This window comes from Pelecanus crispus, chromosome 1 (assembly GCF_030463565.1).
Source record: "Pelecanus crispus isolate bPelCri1 chromosome 1, bPelCri1.pri, whole genome shotgun sequence".
NCBI lineage: Eukaryota > Metazoa > Chordata > Aves > Pelecaniformes > Pelecanidae > Pelecanus > Pelecanus crispus.
Window position 1 is genome coordinate 8,041,121 of NC_134643.1, and position 15,519 is coordinate 8,056,639.

Here is a 15,519-nt window from a genome sequence, read left to right on the forward strand (position 1 = left end):
GGTCCTGCACCTGGGACGGGGCAACCCCCGATATCAGTACAGGCTGGGGGATGAAGGGATTGAGAGCAGCCCTGCAGAGAAGGACTTGGGGATACTGGTGGATGAAAAGCTGGACATGAGCCAGCAATGTGCGCTTGCAGCCCAGAAAGCCAACGTATGCTGGGCTGCATCAAAAGAAGCATGGCCAGCAGGTCGAGGGAGGGGATTCTGCCCCTCTGCTCTGCTCTGGTGAGACCTCACCTGCAGCACTGCGTCCAGCTCTGGGGCCCTCAGCACAGGAAGGACATGGACCTGCTGGAGCGGGTCCAGAGGAGGCCACAAAAATGATCCGAGGGCTGGAGCACCTCTCCTATGAGGCCAGGCTGAGAGAGTTGGGGTTGTTCAGCCTGGAGAAGAGAAGGCTGCGAGGAGACCTTATTGCGGCCTTCCAGTACTTAAAGGGGGTTTGTAAGAAAGATGGGGACAAGCTTTTTAGTAGGGCCTGCAGTGACAGGACAAGGGGCAAGGGCTTTAAACTGAAAGAGGGTAGTAGTTTAGACTGGACATAGGGAAGAAATTCTTTCCGGTGAGGGTGGCGAGGCACTGGCACAGGCTGCCCAGAGGAGCTGTGGATGCCCCATCCCTGGCAGTGTTCAAGGCCAGGTTGGACGGGGCCCTGAGCAGCCTGGTCTGGTGGAAGGTGTCCCTGCCCATGGCAGGGGGTTGGGCCGGATGAGCGTTCAGGTCCCTTCCAACCCAAACCCTTCTGTGATCTAGGATTTAGTTGCTCTTGCAACACTCCCCAATGGAGAGGGAGCGCGCTGGCTCACACCTTGTCACACGGATGCAAGTCATGCACCAGGCTTCAGCCAATCCATGCAGCCACCGAAGTGTAAAGGAAACTCTCGCTAGACTGTTTACCGGCAATTTATCCCTAGCACTCCTTATATAAAGCAGAAAAGGTGTGGCGAGCTGCTCTTTCACTTCACTGGCTCCTTGTAATTGATGGAAGATTACCAGGAACATGTTTGCACAGGAAATATTTTCTAAGGCTAAACAACATTTGATGAGGGTGTGATAATAAATTGCCAAGCATATATCTTTGCAGCTACTCCAAATTATGAGTATTGGTTTGTCCTTCCTATGTGTTGTTTCCATAGAAGCAGAGCTTAACCTTTTAAGTGCAGATTATAAAGGCACCTAATTCAATTAAAATTAGACTTCAAGCATATCAGTACTTAATACTCAAGAGTTGTTATGCGACTGGATATAGACGTTGTTGTGATTGGCAGGCAGCACAGTTTCCATCTGAGCCGGCTGAAAAAATAGTATTGTTGTGGTAACTCTTAGGGTTTTCCTATACATTTCCCTATGTAGCCCACTGTTTTCTAGGTAATTCCTCTGAAATATGGGAATCCAGCACAGAACACAGGAACGCACATGCAATTAAAGTTATTTATTGTAGGTTTTCTTTTCTGGACTGACAAAGAGGGTTTCCCAGAGATCGAGAACACAACACAATGTTATACACCATTTCACAACTAGTCCCTTGTTGCTTTATTAAGAACATAGTAATTTAAAAATATCTAAATATTTACATATTAATAAAACATATATACAGAAGATTGAGACATTTTTACCTAAATATGGAATGATTTTTTTTTTTCTTCTCTCTAATAAACCCTATAAAAAGATTTCTGAAGAAAGTCTGAACAGTAGTCACAGTAAGTAAACACAAATGCAATCTTCCAAATTTACAAAACGCTGATTCCGTTGCTGAAGGTTTACGACACGGACATGACGGACCGGTGCCCCCTGCCCAGTGCAGGCAACTCCAAGCCATGAAGGAAGGAAAGACTCAAATTTTAAGGTTTGCAGTGCACATTCAATCTATTCCACAGTTTCAGAGAGAACACGGTCATTCCTAAAAGTCCACGGTAGGTGGGTGGGGAAGGGCTGGGAGCCTCGCTTCTCAGGTGCTGAGAGAACAAACTGCTCCCCGTTGGCTTTGGCCTTATTTGTGGGCATTCGGCAACATCTGAGAAAACAGGCTTTAGGATTGTTAAAAAAAAAAGATTAAGTATTTTGAAAACCATCCCACTCTGTAATAGCACTTCTGTTGAGACACTCAAAGGCCAAATAGTTTCTAAAGAAAAAAAGATGCACCTAACATATACACAGGGAAAGGAAACACAATGGTAAAGGCTCTAGCAAGCTCTCCCTCCAATTGCAGGAAACACGCTCAAGCTGCTTGGTGATCGATAGATGTTGCAGGTAAGACCTTCTAGACTTTTTCCTGACATTTTTAAAGTGAATTTAGTGCTGATGAAAGGTGCAGAAGTGAAGGTTTGCATGGAGGGCCGCGTACGATTCTACCTTAGCCCTGACCTGAAAGGACCGTCCCTTTCAGTGTCTAAGAGGGTAGTGCAATTTCTTGATCGATTCACTCAGATTAACTGCTGAGATATCAATAGAGTGCCAGTCAAAAGGTGACCTTTTTTTTTTAAAAAAATAGGTGAATATTGTCGCCAAGGGCAGTGGTGGAAAAATCACAGTGTGCAGACCCTCTTCCTGGAAATCGGCAAACTAACACATTTTGAGATGGAGGTGGTAGGGCAAGCTGGGGGGGAAAGTGAGGGGAGAATGACCATCTCCAGTGATGTGCACTACAAAGATGCTCGAGAGCCATCCCACTAGGACCACGCAGGGGAAACTGTTTGAGGAATAGCTTCTCCTTGCTATAATTAGGAAACAGGGCCCTGCTGGGAAGAATCCTGCTTTATTTCCTGCTAAAGCCAGCGAGGACTTTTTAATCACAGCTGCGTACGACTGGTCATTGGTACCACAGCAGCCAGGAATGGAAAAGTGGGTCTGCAGAAGCAAAGAGCTTTGCCGAGTCAAATGCTCATCGAGCCCCTGGGGTTCGTGATGGAGAGAGATGCCAGCCTGGTCCCCGAGGACGGGAAGAGTCACCCGACTGTGTGTATTCACCTCTGCGTGGCTTAAGATGAAACACTGCTGGCAAGCATACGATCGTGGAAAAATACAATCGTGGAGGACAAACAAAGGCAAGAGAATGTCTTCAGAGTGGGTACCCCGCTAATTAAATAATGCATTGGATATGGAGAGAAATCATCATGAAGCAATCTGGCGGTTTCGTTATTTGAGGTTACATGGGAAATGCATGAAACAACACAAACTTGAAGGGAAAATGGTACGGATGTCCACGTCTTGCCAGTATGCTGAAGTTCTTGCGCCGATCTTGCGGGAACATTATTCAAAGAAGAGGATGTTTCTATCCGCTAAGACGACTGATGCAGGATGTGAAATTCAAGCTGAAAAATCTGGGTTTGCGTCTATCAGATGATCTGTTGTGGTGTCGAAAAGGTTACCTGAAGGAAGAAAGAGTTTGACGAAATCAGTTAAAAATATAAAATTTAAGAAATTAAGAAAAAATAAAATTAAAATGATGGAAATTACATATTTGAGTTCTGACTTTAATTTAGGATGGGGCTGAACTGCTGGTATATATGCAGACAGTGGCTGCTGAATTCCATTTAGACTAAAGCTCAACTGGCTAAAGAAAAGCAAATTAAATAAATTCTTCTGAATGCAGAATTTGTCAGCAAAGTTTTTCACACAACATATAGTGCACCCCGCTTCAGATGTAAAGCACTGCATTAGACTTCGGCACAAACTGCACTGCGATACTCACCCCTTTGAAGTTACAGTTCTGAAGAAATAAAAAAGCACCGCATGAATTTTAAACCTAGAGTATGTACTTTGGGATCTTCTTTGGGGAAAAAAAACCCCACAACTCCACAGCAGTCTAAATGCATGTAGGAGAATATATATATGTATAAAAAAAGGTGCCCGGTATGATTATATTCCATCTTTTTTAAAGCACTTTAAGAATGTGCTTTTTCTAAACAGAACAATGAAAGATGGACAGAAGAATTACGACGAGAGCGCTAAGAACACAGGGCAAATAGGAGACAGACATCAATCAGCCTGAGAGGCAAATATAACCCAATGAAAAGGGAAGACTCATACAATCATGCACTGAAAGGATAAAGATTTATATTACAATAAAGGATTTATATTTAAGGTTTCGAAAAGGTTTTTTTTTTTTAAGTTTCGTTTTCTTGATATTGTATTTCAAGAGAAAAGGAGACAGCCTATATAGAATTGGATCGTTGCTGTTTTCTTATCATCGGTTTCTTTACCAAGAGATTGCTCTCATCTTTTCACAAAGCTGTATCACCCCTGGACCTGAGGACCGGGATGTTAGTGTTTCGGCTTCTTTTAGGGATATCAAAATTCTTTCTCATCTTGAAATTAACCCCAGTGTGGAGAAACTATACAAACTCTCAGCACAGCTGTGGCCCAAAGCGCAGGTATAAGGAGGGCTCTCTCATGGTCCTGGGCTGCATATATCTTTCAAATGCAATTTTCAAGATGAGGATTCAAGAAAAGGGTGTTGCAGCTGGCTTACATTTGTTTCCACATACAGAACTTAAGGGGTATGCCTTCCTTTTATTTTTTTTTTTAAAACAGAGAATCCAGATGCTTTGTGTAAATTTTAGACCAAAATAAGATGAGCCTTTTCACAATACCAACTTATATAGAAAGACTAAAAGCTGCCACACCTTCATCCTGATACAGATCTATCTCACACCTTCTGGGTTCCTTTATCATGGAGAAACTAATCAGTTTTTCCACTTAGTCCATGGTAATTACCCATGGAGCTGTCTGATCTGTCTCAGCTCAGGTCTGAACACAGCCTTCAGCTTTTGGTAGGTGCAAACGCTGGAACTGTGGAAGACCTGAGCTTTGATAACATTTGTTAGAGACAATTCTTCTAGTGTTTTCTTGAGATGTATCTGTCAATGCACCAAAGTTCCCAGCAAGTTTAACTGCCACAGTTCTTCCAATTTACTTTAAACACCCTTCAATCAACAGTTTTTAAAGCAAAGGCCCTCTTAGCATTGAGGGTGATTTTAAAACGGGAGCACAATTTCTGCTCAGAAGTGCTAAAATGTAATTGAGCAAAAATGTCTTCCTTAGTTTTATGAGGATGTACCAGTTCCATTTTTTTACAAGGCTTTTGAGCTTCAAAGGAGGGTTTTCAAAACAAAACACCCCCTGCTCTCCTCAAAGTCCATGACTTTGCTAATTGTGGACACAGAGGGAGCAGGTTCAAACCCGGCTGTAGGCACCTATACCAATTAACTGCACAGGGCCCAGTCCTGCTGGCACCGAAGGAGAGACATCTCCAAACACGACCTTAGCTGATCCGACCTCTCTGGAAGCAGCCCTCTTCCCACCATCAATGAAGAGACCTGAGAGCATCCACACTTCTGACTGAGGTGTCTCAAATGAAGTGTCAGCCATAGCCTGCGATCCAACAACGTGTAGGTTGAGGCATTTCAGCATCGATACATACCCAGATCTTGTTCATAACATTGCTGGCATCACAGGCAGGACTGAGCAGAAAAGGCAGATTAAAGGCATCTGAGTTTTCCCTTTTTTTTGCACCAACGCTTACTGTTGACTCAAATCATTCACTCTGGGTGCTTTTGATTCACAAGTTAGTTCAATTCTTGAATCAACCATCTTTCATAAATGGCTTCTGTACCCCAGCTTTTCTCCCCATCCAGTCTCCTGCAAGACCCGCCTCAAGCAATCTAATGTGGTCTCATTTTATTCTACCAGGTTAACCTCTCATCACAGAATCACAGAAACCTTTAGGTCAGAAAAGACCTTTAAGATCATCAACTCCAACCGTAAACCTAACGCTGCCAAGTCCACCACTAAACCATGTCCCTAAGCACCACAGCTACACGTCTTTTAAATACCTCCAGGGCCAGTGACTCAACCTCTTCCCTGGGCAGCCTGTTCCAAAGCTTGACAACCCTTTCCACGAAGAAATTTTTCCTAATATCCAATCTAAACCTCCCCTGGTACAACCTGAGGCTGTGATTTATCTGATATTAGCCATCATCTGCAACCAAGGCCCATTGTGCCAGGCACTGTACAAACACACAGTCAGAGAGACAATTCCCCAAAGATTTTTCAAGCTAAACAGGGAAGACAGTTGAATAAATCGCACGAAGGCTCTCTTTAAAGAACCTGTCAGTAACACCCCTTTATAAAACCAGCTGTACGAAGACAGGTAAAGACCTCTGTAAAAGTTATATTCCACCTCTTTTGCTACACTCCTTGATAGAAAGCATCTGTATTTTGGCTCTCTATCATAATTACTGTCATTATACTGTCTGCATATCACTTTAAATCATTTGCTTCCAAGAACAGTATGATATTACATGGATACGTACTATAAAGAGGCACTCACACACATATAATAATGGGTGTGAGTCAAACACTTGGCTTACAGCCTGTGAGCATCACCTCCCCCACCGATGCAAACTGCAGCATGGTTTATTTAGGCGTCCTTCCACAGATAGTACGGAGAGGTATACATCACAAAGGAAACATTTCAGCTCAAAAACTGCATGCATGGATGCTTGAAGGTGTAGGAGCAAGCAGACTGCAATGGTGATCTGCTGTGGAGTGGAAAGGGAGTCTTATTCTCTACCACAACCATCTCAGCACACTCACTTCCATCAATGACGTACGACACAAGTAGTAACTACAGAAACTGCGCTCAAAGAAAAGCACAGCAATCCGGTAATTCTGCTCCTTAATATGATTACCGGAGCAATGAAAAGATAACACTACGTTGCATTAGCAACCTTTATGAGGGTCCTCTTGCAACGGAATTGCTTCCCTCCCTGATAAAAGAAATGAACAGGATGTCACTTGGAAGAGACCTTTCAAACCAGAGCTTCCTGCATCTATTATCACAACCGTACCCTGAAATACTCAGCGGCTGGCCAAGAAAGCAGCGCGGCAGCTCACAGTCAGCGTGTGCTCCCAGCCCCCACTGGGTCCCTGCCAGAACAAGACTATAGCTGCTTGTCCTCCCAACTGCTTCGCTGGTCCTATTCCTTAGTAACTGCACGTGCTCCGACAGCGGGATTTCAACCGACAGCGCTCCACGGCTGGCAGCTGCTGCTCCGGCACACAGCAGCGTGTGTGTGAAAGCTCCTTCTCCAGCCCTTACGCAAGACAGATAAGGAAGCCCTTGCCCAAGAGACAGATGCTGCGATGGTATTAGTACTCTCCTGTCCACCCCATAGCCTCGAGGTACCACGCCATGCGCTCAGCAACCCAGGAGCAGCCCTGTCCTGTTCTTCACAGCAGTAGCATTGCTGATCTCCAGTCACCCTTTGTTGTTACACCTTAGGCATAAATAAAAACGCACCATAATCCATGACCCTATTTGTCTGCTCAAGGCCTTCCCTCCTTTTAATTTGGCTTTGGGGATAACAGGCAGCATCTTGGTGAAATTACAGGGAAATGACTCTAATGCAGGGAATGACTATCTCCTCAGTCTCCGTCCCCACTGGATTTTCAGAGGATGGCAGCTCAGCTCCTACCATCAGGGCATCTATCGATGGACTGACTCTTAACGAGAGGGTACTTCAAATTTCAGTCCCAGCCTGTCTTGATTTCAACACCATGTGCAACAGCGTGCAAAAATCTTACTTCCTAGTCCACACAGCTGCATAGCTAAGTTGCTGTTTAGCAGCTGTTGGGCTTTTAAGGCAGGGTGGCTGCACTTCAAGAAAAAGTAAACCAGCACTTAACTAGCATATAAATATCTTTGCAATCCTTCTGTGAACCTAAGATATTACTGCTAATATGTTGGACAACCGAACAGATGCTACAATACAAATTATTGTGTTTGTCCCTACCAATAACTCTGTTAAGAATTCAAAAAAACTCCTAGAAATAGCAGGGATGAGTGCAAGTCCCTATCTAGCATAAGAAGGGTAACTTAGTGGCCTTATTAGCTTAGCTGCTACCATGAACCTTGAGGTTTTTTGAATATGAAATAGAAGGGGAAATTGTAAGATTCTGATGCATTTGGTTTTTAATACAGGCCATTCAAAACTTAAGATAGCTGGGCCCTGTGTGCAATTATCTGACTGTATATGGCACGCCAGGATTACTGAAAACTGCTTCTGTGCCATAAACAAACACACACACACACATTAGAAGCTGATAAAAATTTTAATGCATTTTACCTGTTTGTAGTAGAGAAATGTCCGGCTTCTCATCACAGTCAGTTGCCTCTGCTGATTACAAATATAAACAAGAAATCTCATTACTTTTACTGAATACAGGAATGCGATTAAAAAGCTACATGCTGTAGAGTGATTTTGCATTTTCTATCTACTTTCCTCAGCTGCAATTTGCTATTGCTCAGCTAAAAACTCACTGCTTGGAGGAAAAGGTCATATAATAAAAATGCAAACTTAGAAGAGGGAGTTGGGTATGAAGAAGCAGTTGTGCCAGGAATGGGATGGAGTGACACTTGCTCTTTCTAAGGTTTCAGGATATCCAGATGATAAAAGGAGTTGCAATCGCTTGATAAAAGCACATCAGAAAAGTCCTCAGTGGTCCTTGGAGGATGAGCCTCTCAGGCTGGTACTCCACCCTCCGACAGCTGCCATCATCCGATGCCTATGGGGAAAAGGTGAACACCCCCATTTCTGCATCCAAACTGCCTGTGACCACAGGCAAGTTCATTTTGCAGGGGACAGACTGACTAGGGCAAAATGTCTTCAAAGATGCAGGCAGGCACTTGGCATAATTAAAAAAGCATGTAACCACGCAGGCACACAGGCAATTACAGTGTATGATACACACGTGCCTTCAACCCACAGCTTATGCAAGATCATTTGACTTAACCTAGCCCATGGTGAAGGAAGTCTAAAAGCCCCATTTGTTCATCTCGTATTTGCCACAGGCCAAGGGTATGCATAAAGATAGTTAATTTGGCTCAGCAGATGTGCAGTGACTTGCTAGACTGTAGTACCCTGGAGTGTGCATGTGAACCCTGGGTAAGTTATAGGCATGTAACAGGAAATGGGTGCCTGACCTACATAAGCCCTATTCAAAATCCTATTGCCTTTGTCTTGTGGCATTTCAGCATGATATTTCAGGCCTTTAAAACATAATGAGATCTTTCAGAGTACTTAAGCAATCTAGGTGTGCTCCTGAAGGACCAGCTGTTACAATGTACACGGTCAGTGTGGTGGATATACATCTACACACCTCCATTCATTGCACGATATCCACAGGGATCAAATCTGACCAAGGCTACAGGTGCACTGAGCAGCTCAGTTCAGCTCCCACTTGAAACTAAACTAACTGTCCTGCTCGTCTTTATCATAGCAATGTATGTGAGGATGTTGAGTTGCTGCCTTTATGAGGATATCCCAGGAAGAACTAACCCAGCTGCTGATACACATCAGTTTCCTTCCTTCCTCCAGCAACACCTGGCTATCCATCCCTGGACCAAGAGGTTGCTCTCTCTCTCCCCCACGTGCACGGATGTCAGATTAGTTTTTAGCTACATGGTCTCTACTCAGTTCTGCAAAATTAACTGAACTAAAGAAAACAGAAACAAACGAAAAACCCTAGTATCAAGCAGCTTTCCTCCCATGGAAGGTTTAAATGGAGAGCCCTGACAAGTACACGGCACAGACCTGCAAGTGACTCTGTGCCTTGAACCGGTACCTTTTTCTGCTTTCTGTGAGAAGGTGGCACACTGAGCAGAAACAAATTAAGTGCTTGGGTACAGCTTACTGTGAAAATCTTGAATTTTGGAAGGAACGGGTGGCTCAGTAAATGGGAAGAGGTTATGCAGGCTGGTTTGAATCTGGACCAAACTCACAGCCATGGAAGGACTGGCTGTGCAAGGGAGGAGACAGCGTGGTGAAATGAGCAGCTGGGAAACAGCCAACAGGACATAACAGCTTAAAACATCTGGAGTGACAGTCTGAGGCCAGCTCCTAGCCATGTTATGAGCTACCTGCGCCAAGTGATTCTGCGGCACAGCTATTCAGCATACAAGAGATGAAGCTGTCACTGACCCCTTGGGTTGAAGGGACCCAAGCTGTGAAAATGGGGGAAGCCAGACATGCATGCTGGTAGTAGGCTGGAAAGTCTTCCCTCTACCAGTACCAAGGTTGGTGCCAACCAGGCTGTCCACTCAAGTCATAGGTTTTCTGGAAATCTCAGCAGCGACTCCTGAAGTTGCTCAAGAGATGTGGTTGCCTAACTGCTCTTCTTACACCTGGCTGAAACTCAGAGGAAGGCAGTAACACAGAAAGAAACAAATGGAAGCTAGGAAGTACCTTGCTTTCAGAAGACAAGGACTCGAGTCTCCAACTTTGCGGAACCAGCTTTGCTGGTAACAAAGTTACCTGGCCATTTTAATCTGGCACAAGACGGATAGATGAGGTCCAGCTCTCCACCAATTGTTCCAGTTCCGTTCCTCGTGCCAGCACAAATGTCTATACGGTCACCGAGATCAGATCTAGTTAAAAACTGACAACATCACCACATGAATGCTTGTGCCAGTGCCAGAAAGGGAGTGGGAGCACGGCAGATGCCCGGAGAGCCTACTCGCTCTTCTCAGTAGCTGCCCGAATTTGTTTTATGGAACTGGATGCATAACAGCAGCTCCAGGTGAAGTACGACATAAACACCTTGACCTCCTAACATGGATGTAAACCACCAGCTTCTCACATGTCATTCCAAGCAGGAAAGAAGGTTTGCCTTTGACAACCGCACCCAGAGACTGCCAGCCAAACTCTACTTGTCTTGAGCCAGCTTGCAAGACAAGGCAAGCAGGACTAGATCCTACTGTGGGAATTTGGAGCCTCTTTTCTGTCCTTTGCTTAGATAGAGCTCGGTAGCTCTTGCAAAACAATCCTGGTAGTTGTTTCCTTAGAATCCTCCCCCCCCCCCCCCCCCCCCAAAAAAATGTTAGCTTCTGATGTACATGTTTGTCTGTTAAGCGTACACCTGCTGGTTTGCTCTTTGGACAGAAGTACATGCATGCTCAGGGCTGGGAAGATGAATGCAGCAGCTACTCACTTTAGTATTGCCATCTTTATCTAAGATACTGGCCACAAAAGCACCATACCACATGTTGGACTCGCATCCTACATCCTTCCTGGCCCTGTGTGTATTTCTAAGCAAAAAATCAGCCCGATCTCTTGCAACATGTAGATATTGTATCAAAAACACAAACCAGGGAAATCAGAAGGATGAAGAGTAGTACAAAGCAAAAAAACCCTCATATGAAACAATGGAAGCAGCTGTTTGAACAAGGACGTGGGAGAAAGGGTGTATTTCCAGAAAAAAGGTAAGCATTTCTTCTTCTGTCATTCCCACTATTTTACATTGCAACAAGGTAATGTTAATTTTAAACAACAATTCAAGGATGAAGCGTCACGGCATGTAATTTATTTAAATTAATCCTGCCTGAAAAATTTCAGCATGCTTTCTAACATTGCCATATTTTCCTTTATGGAGTAGGGCAATCAAAAGCTTCCAGGATACGCACAAGGTAATCATTTTGCATGAACAGCTCTTACCCTGTGTACTTCGGGAGTATTACTCATACAGTATCAGCTTTCCTGTCTATGCAATGGACAGCTGCTACAGAATAATGGCTTACAGGCTCTTCAAAACATAAAAAGGGAGGAAGAACTTACTGCGAGAGATGTGTGGCCCCTGACCTACTGCTTATTAATGGATGGAGAGTTTAGTAATCAAAAGGCTTGGATGCTATGTCTGGCACAGAGGTGACATGAACAGCGAGTCAGTTCCTGCTGATTTTACCCATTTTAAGATCTCTGTGCTAATGGTCGACTGTCTCCCTCTGTGCTGCCACTGGCAAGGCCACCAGCCACCTACCCATATTCTCTTTTGCAGGGTGAAAAGACCACGCCGTGGGAAACTGCCGCCATAAATGACAAGGCGATTTGCATTCTAATTCACGCTGCTTTAAGAGAGGAAACCTATGCACGTGCCTTTTCCTTTGACTTCTTCCCTTCCAGGGCCACTTTGCAACACATCCCAGCAGCCAAGAAGGTTCAGCTTCTCTGCTGAGAGAAGATAGATCTGGCACTATGAAGCCGTACCCCAGTACGCTGTGCTGCTGGCATGAAATGGGACCAGTAGTCAAAGCTGAAGAATATTATCATACTCTTTAATTTTAATTATAACATCTGTTTGTAACATTAACCTTGCCGTCTCTTCTCCCCTTTGTGACAGCCAACTTGTGAAATTTTGAAAAGACTGAACAAGGCCAATAAAAATTTAATGGCAGTGACAGCTTTATTCTCAGATCTAACAAATAAAAAAAACCTACCCAAGTCTCAGATCTCAGGCAATAATCTAAAAGAACTAAGAAAGCCAAAGCAAAATAAATAAATTTAAAAAAGAATATTTCCAGCTATGAAAAATATTGTCACTGATTCAGAACTTAAATGAATTTTTATTTGGCTTAGGATAACAACCTTTCAAAATCTACACAGGGGAACTATTTTCTAGAAAGCAGAATTTTTAAGTGTTTTTTTGATTAGCTTTCCAAGTAGGGAGCTTTTCTGTCCCTAATCCTAGGAGATGAGCAGAACATGATAAATAAGGTTGAAGCTGGGCAGCATCTATGATCCAGTGATCATGATTTCATTTAATTTGGAAATGCTCAGGAGAGTATGCCCTATAGAAAGGGGTACGAAAAGCAGATCCACCCCACTCGTTTGCTAGAATTCTCTGAAATTATTAGTATCACTGAAAGCTAGAGCAGGATTTATGTTATCAGACTGAAATAATGTTTCACAGGATAAAGCAGAGAGGACTGCTCATGAATGCAGTGTCTTACTGCCTCGTTTGAATGAAAAACTAATCAGAGGATGTACTAAATGGCTCAGGGGAAGGCAAGCAGGATGGAAAGCCTGCCCCTCCTCTCTTAAATACTTCTGCTGTTAAAATTTAGCCCAACTCAGTGGTGACTAAAAAGTTGTCTTGTGGCTTCTGTAAAATAAATGGATCATCTTAAGCTTTTTCCATATAAAGCCTGCGGATTACGACAAACCAGGAACCGATGTAGATAAATCAGTGCAATCAGGCAGCAGGGAGACACATTGGGTCAGAAAGTCTCAGGTGAATTTAGCTTAATGCTGGCTCAGCTTTGTTCTTTGGGCACCTTAGTCTAAACCCACAAACTTAGCCAGTATGTTTCAGTGAGCAAGTGGAGACAAAACTAAAAGAAAATGATCTGCGAATATTGAGGACACTCGCTTGGAAGGGCTCAGCCTCTACTCCACTGGCCACATGCGGACTGGAAGAGCTCAAGAGCTCAGCTGGAAGAGTGGAGTCCCACATCTCAGTGGCTGCAATTCCCGCAATTTTCACATTCTTAAAAGCTAAGTTTTGCAACATGAAGTCCTGGGACACCTTCTCCCCATAGCAGATCAAAACCTCCCTCCGTGCCTGCCCTCCCCTCCTGTTTTCATCTAAGATACACACAGCTGTAACAATTTTGGTATCACTTCACAATGAATAGTTAAAATGTCCACAGTTCCCACACAACCAGTTTTATATCAGGATAAAGTTGCCGAGGGCTGTGAGACTATGCTAGCAAGCATCGCAGTATCTTTCCCTCAGTTCTATAGACCTCCCCAGGCATCTGCTAATAGCCATTGCTGGAAACAAAATACGGGACTAGGTGGATCTGTAGCCTGATCATCTCAATGTTCCTCATATCAGAAGCTCATGGTTGTAATACACAAGTACTAACAAATCTTGTTTCAATAAGATGAAGATGTTACTGCAACCAGCTGTCTGCCCCCGACTCTCTGCAGCTATCTACTGTTTTGCTGTCAGAAAGGCTGTGGAAACTTCTAATTTGCTTCAGTGCAAGGTCAGGTAGGGTTAGCTTAAGCCACCAGTGAAGATGGTAGCAGACGGTAAGGTGCAGGTGGCCACGGTGGTGTGTTCAATCACTCCTGCTAGATCGAAAAGAGCATGTCTGCCTGTGGTCTCATATCACAGAGAAACTGGTGCACTTCAGGGAATGGCCGGTAAACTAAACAACACAAAAAAGAGCTTTTCTACCAGTCTAGGTACTGTGTACTTTTTTTCAGCAAATAAACCTGAGGGGCTGCTAGGTACATTGCTGCTCACTACTCATCCACATACTGGTTAACGAGTTACCTTCCCTCTGCAGCTAAAGATAGATATTGGAGCCTATCTTACTCAGTTACACTATACTCAGCTTCACTTATTCTTCTTCATAGTCCTGCTAGCTTAGAGACAATATCCTCTGCTTAGATTCTCCCATCCTGAGAAAGGACCAGAGATGGATGTGGCCCCATTTGAAAGGCAAAAGCTGAACGTCATTGTCATTTTAATTAATACCCTGCAGAGACATGAAGAAAAGCAAATAAGAAAGGATGAAAGAAAATAAAAATCAAAACAAAATTAGGTCAATCCTCTTTCTCAAGGGATCTTCTGCAGACAGCCCAAGGACCCTCTGCTCCCCGCAACCCACACTGCACTCTTCACCTTATCAAAGCCTGGCATCCCACTTCCACCCTCCTGTCCTGGGGGGGCCAGGCAGCCTTGGAAGTGGCAGAAAGCAGCCCTGTTGTACAACACCAGTAATCTGACACTGTCTTTAACAAGATTATCTTGTATCCCTCTCTCCTCCCTCCCCCAACATGCACAAGAAACCCTTTTTAAGGCTAGTGCTGGTTTGCTTCTCTACTCAGGGAAGCTTATGCTACTGAATAATCTGCACTTTTTTCCTCCCCCTGTGTTATTTCTGTCTCTGGGTGTTTCTCATTTTCCTCAGTCTTATGCTTTTCCCTCCTGGCATTAATAACATTGTGGAGAATGATTTCAGATGCCAGTCTAAGTATGTGTTTCAGAGGCACAGCTTTGGACAGAGAACATTTGGAGCTGGAGAGGACATTTCCTGCGGTCTTGCTCACCGCCCCCGTAGCCACGGGGACCACCAGCATCCGCTGCAGAGCCATCAGGTTTCCCATCCCGTCAATCCCTGGATGCTAACAGGCACTTAATTGTGGTGATGGGCAGAAGGGAAGAGGGGAAAAGGCAGGCCGCTAAATACGGTAACAGTGAAGGACTGTGTTTAAGGACATTGGCACAAATGATATGCCTCAGACAACGGTGTCAGATGCTCCGAGGGAGAGATGGGCAAGAAATACAACCACGAGAGAGCCTTAAGAAAACACTAGGATGAGGAAGAGTAAGTGAAGCTTTGTATAAAGAAAACCCCTTGTTAGGATAGGAGGCATGAAGATGGGAAGGAGACTAGTTAAGGTTTATAAAGTAATTACACGTCTCTTAATCAGTGATATTGCTTTCCCATGAATTCTACTGGGTATTTTGAGACTGCACATTGCTGTTCGTCGCTGAAGCTGAGACCTCACCAGCTGCGTGCTGTCGGGGTGAAAGCTTAGCGCTGAGCTAAGCTGGCTGGTCCCAGCCCCAAGCATGCAGGTTATCCCAGCCCAAGTTAGCAGCTTTGCTGCAAAACCCTACCTACGTTACCTGTTATTCACTGCTGGCAAGCTCCCTCCTATG

General features: G+C 44.3%; 1 protein-coding gene across 1 annotated transcript in view; it reads right to left on the reverse strand.

Moving 5' to 3' along the window:
- Positions 1–3,309: 3,309 nt before the first annotated feature.
- Positions 3,310–15,519, reverse strand: part of BEND7 (BEN domain containing 7) — a 45,279-nt gene continuing 33,069 nt past the window's right edge. Inside the window, exons 8-9 of the mRNA XM_075726283.1 lie at positions 8,133–8,183; positions 3,310–3,371 (exon numbers count right to left, since the gene is read on the reverse strand). Coding sequence (XP_075582398.1) covers positions 3,310–3,371; positions 8,133–8,183 — 113 coding nt within the window. The remainder of the gene's footprint in view (positions 3,372–8,132; positions 8,184–15,519) is intronic.